A 10,537-nucleotide genomic window follows, 5' to 3' on the forward strand; every position below is an offset into this window, starting at 1 on the left:
ATCTATTCACAGTTTTACCGGTCCTGGGCCCGCCCCTAGGGGGCTGGGGGCCGTCGGCCTGGTGACGCTGTGGGGCCCTGTGGCCCGTGAGACGCTGGTCGTGATTGTGAACTGAGGGGAATGTTGGGCTGTGGCCTCACGTGGACTGGTCGCCTTGGTCGGGCCTCCCCCTCCCCCGGCCCCCACCCCTCCCCGGCCCCCCACCCCCTCCCCCGGGCCCCCCACCCCCTCCCCCGGCCCCCCACCCCCTCCTCGCCTCCCTGTGCGCTCTTCTTGTTGTTGTGTATTATATGTACAACAATACTATGATATTTATGAATAACGATTAGAATACGGGTAAACTGTGGCTCGGCCAGGTGTATTGTAAGCCTATAATGTGTAAATAGAGTAGGGTTCCAACTTCCAGGCGATAGGACACGATGGTGACAACTGACAAGCGACTCCCTGTCAAGTGTCAACAGTCAACTTATCACTCATCAGAGCTCAGAGCCTCAGACTCACTCAGACTTCAGCAGGAAAAAAACACAACAAATGTACCGACACCACCTGCCTGACCAGGCTGACCACCAGTCACCCCAGCAGAGTGCATACTCCAGAGGACCAGCAAGTCTCTCAAGCTATAGAGTAGAGAGATACTCTACATAGTTCTACTAGACTCCAGAGATTTGAGCAAAATATGTTTTAGAAAAAAACTGCACAACTCCTCTAACTCTCTTGTAAATTCTTGAAGAGTCCGTATACTGTATAAACCATAGACTGAATGAGTGTGCATCGTGCAATGAGCCTCCCACGGTCATTCCCGACAATGAAATATATACTTTTTTTTGCATCCAAATTTCAAAAGGCATGGGTTTTCAGTCTTTGTCAATTTTTCATATAGAGTACGTATGCTATGATGCCAGATATACTGCCAGAAAGGACTGTTAGGTATGGATGGACTTGAAAAACGCTTCCGTGTGGCTAGATCGACCCAGTTTGGTACAAACTGGAATCCTTTATAACTTTTTAACCAATAGTCCGATCGGAATGAGATTAAGTATACGCCCATTATTCGTCAAGACGAAAAATTTGAGTTGTCTAGCGTCCAATCAGATTGATTTTATAAGGTACCTCTAGGTCAACCTCTATAGTAAAAATCTCCCTTCTCTTAAACCCAAATTTTATGTATTCCACTCCTATTTGGAAGGGTATGATTTTTCTGTTTTCATGACAAAATTATATTATATGAAAAGATCTCAGATTATGCTTTGACTCCGAGTCCGAGAGTGCGAGTTCCGGATTTCCTGTTGCGCAAGTGTATTTAAAAATGTGCTACATTAAGATCACACTGGTCACTATATATATACATAAAACCTACTCTGACCACTCCAATCAGACACATTTTCAAGCACCGATAACGCGATTCCTTTACAATTCTACATAGCGCTGATTCTCTCGCTCTCTCTCGTCTCCACTACTCCATTTATGTATATTGTATAATCTATTTAGTATTTTCAGACTCGTCTACAGTCTACAACTCTACACTCTACATGGGCTTACACTCTACAGGCTACAGTCTACACTACACTTCTACAGTTTACGCTCTACAGTCTACAGTCTACACACTACAGTCTACAGTCTACAGTCTACACTCTACAGTCTACATTAGTCTACACTCTACAGTCTACACTAACACAGTTATGGCTCACAGTCTCACTGCCCACGCCCCACAGTACAGTGTAATTATCACCGCCTCACCGCCTTCTTCTATCTTGTTGTATGTAAATACATAGGCTTCTCTCTCGTCCAGTCTTCTTTTCTTCACTCTCTCTTGTGTGTGTACAGTCACTACAGGCACTAAATACAGTCTTTACATATGCATATATAAATACACTCGTCGTACACTATGTGCAGTTGCACACCACTACTATTTACAATCACAGTTGACACTTGTTCACAGTACTGACAACTGAGTACATTCTCGCTCTACTCATTGAGAGAGAGTACTCTATAATGAGCTGGGAGAATCTCTACTAAAATAGTATTTAAAAATAGAGAGAGTAGACTTCTACATAGCGCCAAAGTGAAATACTGTATGTATTGTAATTTATTATAAACAAATATAGAAATAAAAATATTTGTGTTGATGAATTCATTGAATTGATGACTGATGAACTGATGAACTGATGATCTGGTCCTGGTCCTGGTCCCGGACCTGAGGGCTGAGGCGCTGAGGCCTCACAAATAATTCGTTAACATAAAAGGTACTACGTTTTCATAAGTTTTAAAGGGATCCAATTCTTAAAACCAATTTTGTTTGGATCTAACTTATATGGTCTAATTAATAATATGTTTTGACAGTAGAAAACCCGTCCAACTATAGTTGGCGATTTATACCAAATATAAAAACGGGCACAAACCCAGACCCCCCAGTATACTACCTGAAAGCGTTAATGAAAAATGTAGATACTACGTTTTTACAAAAGGTAAAACGCGTATTGAAGCCTGAATTCAGGAGATGATTTTTTTCTTGATTTTTTTAACAAAAGTAGGTATTTATTTAAATACATATGTACGTAAAAATATATATTTATATTTTTAAAAAACCAAAATACTGTATTGGTCAAAAAGAAATCCAAAATTGACCTAAAAATTGCACCTAATATTTGATATTTTGCCACTTGATGCCGTATAAATCAATGAAAGAGTGAGTGTTAGAACAAAAAAAATTAAAACTATACAGTACATATTCTACTTATTTATATAGAATGCTATTCCTGGCCTCTTTTTGAATAAATGGTTCAATTTTATCTTCATACTTTTGTTGAAAAAAATAAAAACACTACAAATATATATATTTATTTAGCCAACACAAGGTTTAAAAATGGTTTGAAACCGTTTCCCCGATTTCAGGTCTGCCTAAGCTCATTACGTTATGGGGATACGGAATAGAAGTTGAACGTAACCGCATATTTATTCATTTTTAAACCGTTATAGGGGTTATAATTTGAACAGAAGGGCCTACTTACGTGTTTTTTTTATAGGACTGGTTCAAATTGTGAAAACGGTACACACTAAAAAATCTTCTGACCCGCAAGGTACACCTATGTGCATACAAAGGACCGTATATGGAATAAAAGTTGAACATAAACGTATATATATTCGATATATAAAAGTTTTAACAGAAACCGGTTTGAGATAAGTTTCAGGATCCCAGAAGAAAATCTGGTTTTTAACTGAAAAACGAAACTTTTCGATTTGTAAGCTTGTTTACGTATTACTAATAGAAGCCCAATTTATCTACGAATTCGACTATCGATTCTATTTTATTCTTTTTAAAAAAATATCCCAAATACGTGAATAACGTGACTTTTCAAACTCCCAATTCCAAAGTACCAAAAACCACTCAACCAGTCACACAATAATTCGTTTTCATCTTAGGAAATTGAAAAATAAACTCTGTCCCACGCCTATGGCACGCTCTCGCACGCAGCAAACACGCAGTTCTGTATGACGTTCTTGTAGGTTGGTTCAGTCAGGTCTCAGGAACGAGGAACCTCAGACTTTCGGGCTTAGGCCTTTGGGCTTAGTAGCCTTAGCACTCATGGGTCAAGGGCCAATGCCCGATGGCTATGACCTATTACATATTCTCATATGTCGTTTGTTTGAGACTGATTAAGCTGAGTTCCATTGATTTTATATAGAAAACATGACTCATGCGACAGTAAAATATTTAAAAAAAATGCTGACGCCTGACGCGCACGCCTGACTCTGCGAGTCGACAACGGGCACTGATCACTGATGCATTTGTAATCTAAACCTATTGTTCACTAGCAGAGATCATTGGCAACATGTAATCGCGCGTTAATTGGTTCAAATACAGGTGAGCATTGATTTCAGTGCTCAGACTGTGTCACTCTGAGAGTACGTCAGTCTGAATCCCGCAGAGACTCTGTCATTACTCATTTCTTGTAGCGTTCAACGGTTCAGTGAGTTTCAGTTCACCTCTAAGGCTCTACGCTCTGGCCCCTCGGGACTCTGGAGTCTTAGTTCAAAATAAATAAATTGCGGTCGTTGTTTTTTTATTAAATTTATCGGTCATTTCCTGACCTGTAATTTTATGCTAAAATATATGTACTTTTTTTTATACAAATATTTACACAGTTTGTGACGTACATACCAAAATACATACTGAACAGTGTGACCACTTTGACGGTTGACCGTGCCAAGTTGACTACTTTGATATTTATTTATGGAAAAAATATAAATACAAGTCTAATTTGTAATATGAAAATCTACATAATAAAGTCAGGAAAAAATACTAACAATTTTTACACCACCCCCCATCGCCCTTATAATTTGGTAGAAATATTTCATACCCTAGTAAACGACAGGAAGCCTCTGTTTTAAACAGGAATCCTGTTGATGTTATTATGGATGCAACTGTTATCAGTCAGAATCAGTGCCTACTGCCAAATTCGTCATTCGGAAGATGGGAACAAACATTTTTGTATGAAACTGTGAATACTTTGTGAAACCGTGAATAAATATGTACTGAAAACTACTATTTTTTTAATTCAATAAAATATTACAATAAAAACCTAAAGAAAAACATGCAATTTATTTATAAAACAATTGGAACTTCACCAAATAGATGAGTGGAAGAAAAGGAATTGTAAGAATTTGCCCCTGTCCGCGTATACATAATTTACTTCATGATATTTTGCAACAAAGTCTGTGACTGGACCTGGTGAGGCCCTGGGAGGCTGGGACCCCTCATTCCGCATATTTTGTGTTATTTCATATTTCATTTGAGGGCAAAGCGAAGAAAAAATAAATAATAAAGCTGGTCTCTTGGAGAGAGGCGTTCACAACTTCACAACGCCATTAAAACAGAAAGTCAAAAAAGTCGGTTAAATATATTTAACTGTTACACCGCAAGTCCGCAACTAGTCCAATAAATGCACACCAACAATATCGGTAATCACACTCATTAATTAGACCACGGTTAGTTAATAGTGTCAATCATATCAGATATCAATATGGGAATGCGTCGGGACAGCGAGAGTCATATCGTGCACAAACGCCGCAGTATTACACCAAGGTGTATCTTAGGTTTAGATCCTGCGAGATCAGCATTGAAGGCACGCGACGGAGAAGGTAGTGTGATACCGGGATTTGCTATAGATTGTGATGGTTTCAAATCTTCTCAAAATCTATATAAGCTCTACAATCATCGTACAACGTCAGTGGTGGACAGGAATAACGCAGCGTTGAATACCTTAGGTATTCAGTCTCGAGGTCATGCATACGAAGAGGAAACCAAGACCGGTAGTATCTTAGAGGATATTAAACAGAACAGTGAGCAGGCTTTAGTGGATTTGCGAGCTCAAGAAATCCGCTTAGCTGTTTTAGAAGCCAATAAGCCTATTGAGTGTCGGCGAGGATGGCGTAAAGCAGTTAAATCCCGCTTGCCGAACGACATTAAAAAGCTGGATACTAATCTGTACTTACAATGGTGGAGAAGTGCTTTCTACACTAGTGGAAAAGACGTACATAAGGTCATTCTTGAGGATATCGCCACACAGAAAGCTGCACAAAGTGAGAGACAAAGAGGTACATGCCAGGCATGTAGCAACGAGCAGAAATGGGCTGGATTAGCCACCAAATCGCAAGAATCGTCCTTGGTGGATATCTGGGGACAGGGGTACACGAACATGAGTATCATCATGGATAGCGACCACGACGTCGTCATTGAAACTATGAGAAATGTTCATGACCGGCCACTTACACACAAAACGCAGGCCACAAGCAGCAATGCGTGGTGTAAAGTGTATACGACTCCACGTGTACTGAGACAGAGATCCTCGGATGTGGTCCAGGGTGCCAAATCACTCAAGTCTCGGGTAGTTTCTGGTAAGAACCGAATCAAGCAGTGGTCAATTGCCCGTAGACCCAGTTTTGGAAGTCGTGGCTCACTCTGAATTTAAGGCATTATAGCAACCTACGGCATGAATGCCACTTAGTAGGCGAATACGAAAGAAAGAAAAAAGTAACAGTATAGCAACCTGTAGGTAGTAAGAACTACATGATAAAAATTGTAAAATAGGGGTAGAAACCCTTTGGCGCAGAGCATTTCCTGCAAATGGATACCAGGCGGCTCTGCTGCCTCCAAAGTAACATCACTCCAAATAGGCAGTGACAGTGAAGACCCGGGAAGTTCAATATCGAGATTTCGAATTATTGCGCAAGGGATTAAGTGCACGCGTCAGAGCCATGTTTAGCACCAAATCACCTCATTAAATGAAATGAATATTATGAGCATATACTCGAAAAACAACCTTTTCTAAAAATGAAGCGAAGTGCCCTATTAAATTATCACGTTGTCAACATATTGTTTAATAATCGAACCGGACAGGCATGAATACTTTATAGCGCACGAGATTGTACAATTTATCAATTTGTATAACTTGAAACTGTCACTGTGAATTTAAAATTTTAATACTTCAATAGATGAGATCAAATAGTCTATGTTCAATGAAGTTGTAATCTTGTGATATGTGCCATAACAAAACAGATCACATTGTAGCGGTGCTGTCCACTAAAATGAACTGATGTCAGATAAGACCATCACGTTGTCATCCCAATTGATATATTAAATACAGATGACATATTTTTCATATCCCGAGATTGTAAATACGATTTCGTGAACTTGTACAAAACTTGAAGTTGTCACTGTGAGTTTTCTTCTATAGCGGAAACCAACAAATAGACTGAACACCCTTTTGATGGAGTTGTGATATCACAACTCGAATCACACTATTATCGATGGAATATGCTCCGTTCATCTCGATAAAACTGGTAAGGTATCAATCTGTCGTCGGATATTTACACAAATCGAATGGACCTACAAACTTCAATTTTTTTTATCCACGAAGTAATATTACATTGACCTGAATAAAAATATATATCGACGTACATACTCGATTTATATCGGAGTTAGTCTCAGCTTAATATCTTCGATCATCCAGGTTGTCAAACTGCAGAATGCAGACCTGGTTTTTATTTAGGGAAATATTGCTTTCCGATAAGAATTTTAATCGATATACCAAGTTTATATCGCGAGGTTTTGAGTACGTGTATTTAAATTTCTACTGTTTAATGTAGAAAGAGGAGGCCAATTTGAAAGGGAAAACGTGTAGACGTTTCTCTTCTACATTCAAGTACTTCTTCTCTATTGTTTGTACAGTATCCCAAGGTATATAATACCCTGGATCCTTAGGTATAAAATAGACGTAACAAATTAATTTTTATAACACTCCACATTAAAATTTGAGAAACTGTCCCATATAAGACTATCGCTAGTTTTTTCAAGGACCTAGCAACTAAAATAAAGGGCATGGCAAATACTGTATTTTGAAAATAAACTAAACAGCCCTTTTGTTCTGTGTACGAATTTCTTAAGTTCGCCCGTTTCGCATGCTAGCACATACTTCTCATTGTATAATATTAGAGTATAAAACGCTTATTTGGTTTCAGTATAGGTTATTCGAAACTCGAACCCCACAGGCAAGTGACCGCTGCCGTGCTCGGATACAGTGGCCAAATCCTCCCACATGTGCCATTATTTTTGCCCACTATTTGTTGAAAAGCAATTTTACGCACCTAGCACATTTGTACACTATTCAACACTCGGAGTGTTTTGTTTGTCAGTCACTTTTGACGTACACCTGATTTGAGTATTAAAACGAATGTATATGTATATGTATATGTATATGTATATGTATATGTATATGTATATGTATATGTATATGTATATGTATATGTATATGTATATGTATATGTATATGTATATGTATATGTATATGTATATGTACATGTATATGTATATGTATATGTATATGTATATGTATATGTATATGTATATGTATATATGCATATATATATATATTTGACCAAACAGACGGAGTTGCCTGTAAGATACATTATGATGCTTTATATACTCTTATTTTCTTTCATACTTTGTCTCGCGATTTTGAGCATCAGCAATTACGCTAGATTCGAATAGTCTAAGCAAACTATCACATTAATCTGAGGTGTATTTCATACGTCAATCATCAAATGAACAGTCCCTAATTCACCGGAGATAAACAGTTTTGTCTGTTGACACAGAATATCCGTACCACTACACCAACAAGCAAATGATCCCTGCATTGATAGTCATTGCTTCTAGTAACCCACCGAAAAGAAACAGACACATAGAATAGCCGCACAACTACACCAACAGGTGAATAATTTCTGCATTGATAGTCATTTCTTCGAGGAATTCACCGAAGAGAAATAAACCACTACGCCAACAGCACTACACCAGCTGGTAAATGATCACAGCACTGATAGCTATTGGGACTATGTGTCCAGTCACCGTATCTTTCTTAAAGCCACTATTAAAATGGTTTGACGATACAAAGTCATACTGAAAAGTGGTCGCTGACTATCTCATTATTATTGTTCAGGACATGGCGCCCAAACATGTTCCAATTTTCGTGTTCCAACCCAAACATGTTCTATTTCTGGCGGTTGTGGAACAATATTTCGAATATATTCAGACTAGGCGGAGACGCTATAAATCCAGACCGCCACACCATTAGGCAAATGATCGCTTCCATCCTCGTGTCGCACACAGTATTTGTTACAGCCAGTAAGTGGGGTGGTTGTTTATATATATAGGCAAAATAGCGATCTACATATAAATCTATGGATAGCTTCAAACTTCCTATACCTCGACTACACTGAGGTGCTACAATATCCGAGTTACAATATAAATAGCGAAGCGTATGATCGTCAACTTATTTATTCATTCTTCGGACATGCACGGTCACACATCGAATCTCTCCCTACCCAAGCATGTGCTATATACTTTCAGTATTCCACCTATATTAACTGAGCAATTAAATTGTAAAGCACCGACGATAAACAAACTTTTCTGTGCCCGGTTCCGAACTTCATTTCTTCAAAGTGCACACAGCAACATCCGGACCAACACACCGACAGACAAGTGGTCGCTCCCTTGCTGGTCATTGATGCACTCCTAGTCGCGCACTGTATCTCTCACAGCCAGAACATGAATTGATTGAATCAATTATAAATATGCCAATGTTTTATATGCCAATATTTTCGTGAGTAGTTTCGAACTTTACTTACGCAACCTATACTGTGGTGATATAATGCCCAAACCACAACCCCGACAGGCACGTAATCGCTCCCTTGTCCGTCGTTGGGACAGGCCCGGTCACACACAGTCTCTCTCACAGACAGTGTATGAGTTGATCAAATATAGTCTACTGTAGATAAAATAATCTTATTTGGGAATAGTTTCGAACTTTATTTAGCCATGCTACATTGACGTGCTAAAATATGCGACCCTGACCTCAGAATCTAGATACAATAGTCTACTGTTAAAATATAAAAAATCATATTTGTGAAACGTTCCAAACTTTATTTACCCATACTACACTGAGGCACTGAAATTTCCAAACCACCACACCAACAGTATTTATTAATAAATTTAGTCTACTGTTGATAGACAATCTTATTTGTGAATAGTTTCAAACTTTATTCACCCATACTACACTGAGGTGCTCAAATGTAGTTAATACTGTTGATGAACAATCCAATTTGTGAATAGTGTTGAACTTCATTTACCCATACATACCACAAACAAAATGTAAATAGTTTGCTGATGATAAACAATCCAATTTGGGAATAGTTCTGAACTTTATTTATCCATAGTACACTGAGGTGAACATGTAATTTACTGCTGTTAAACAATACAAAATGTGAATAGTTCCGAATAATATTTACCTATACTACACTGAGGTGCTAACATGTAGTTTGCTGTTGATAAACAATCCAATTTGTGAATAGTTCCGAACTTTATTTATCCATACCACACAGAGGTGCTAATATATCCGAACCACCACACCGACAGGCAGGTGATCGCTGCCTTGCTCGTCATTGGGACAGGCCCGGTCACACACACTATCTCTCACAGCCAGTATGTCTGGTGGTTGTAAGCCACCACCTATGTATATTCGATCATATCTACCCGAGAACACTTCCCCTTCTCTCTGCGGACTGTCTTGCAACGGACACCCACACGCGTTAAGGTCGTGTTGCACTCCCCAGAACTTACCTGTAGATGGTAGGCAAGACAGGCGACAGGTATATAAATAGATGAGACCAACAGTAATATGAATCTATAAGAAGGAGGGGCATTGGTGAATATGAAGTGGATATAAGTACATGTTCAGTGGATATGAGATCACGTTGGACACCATTGTATTATTCGGAACAATGAGTGCAACTTCAATACTCAAGTTATAATATATTAATATATATATATATATATATATATATATATATATATNTATATACTATACATAATACATACTACATATATATATATATATATATATATATATAGTACTATATATATATATAGTAATACATACTATACATACACACACACACACACTATATATATATATATATATATATA

The 10,537-nt window shown here is 38.3% G+C and overlaps 2 protein-coding genes across 2 annotated transcripts in view; one reads left to right on the top strand and one right to left on the bottom strand.

Moving 5' to 3' along the window:
• The first annotated feature begins 4,850 nt into the window (after window positions 1–4,850).
• On the top strand, window positions 4,851–6,367 carry SARC_08136 (hypothetical protein). The gene has a single exon (XM_014297897.1). The coding sequence runs from the start codon at window positions 5,022–5,024 to the stop codon at window positions 5,961–5,963; it is 942 nt and encodes a 313-aa protein (XP_014153372.1). The 5' UTR covers window positions 4,851–5,021; the 3' UTR covers window positions 5,964–6,367.
• A 3,527-nt stretch (window positions 6,368–9,894) lies between these two features.
• SARC_08137 (hypothetical protein) overlaps window positions 9,895–10,537 on the bottom strand; it is a gene marked incomplete at its 5' end in the record, with an annotated part of 1,847 nt that continues 1,204 nt past the window's right edge. Inside the window, one exon of the mRNA XM_014297898.1 lies at window positions 9,895–10,171. Within this exon, the coding sequence (XP_014153373.1) occupies window positions 9,939–10,171 (233 nt within the window). The 3' untranslated portion in view covers window positions 9,895–9,938. The remainder of the gene's footprint in view (window positions 10,172–10,537) is intronic.

Source organism: Sphaeroforma arctica (assembly GCF_001186125.1).
Source record: "Sphaeroforma arctica JP610 unplaced genomic scaffold supercont1.703, whole genome shotgun sequence".
Classification (NCBI taxonomy): Eukaryota; class Ichthyosporea; order Ichthyophonida; genus Sphaeroforma; species Sphaeroforma arctica.

Coding starts and splice junctions, on each gene's coding strand:
- SARC_08136 (XM_014297897.1), top strand. CDS start 5,022: ATGGGAATGCGTCGGGACAGCGAGAGTCATATCGTGCACAAACGCCGC.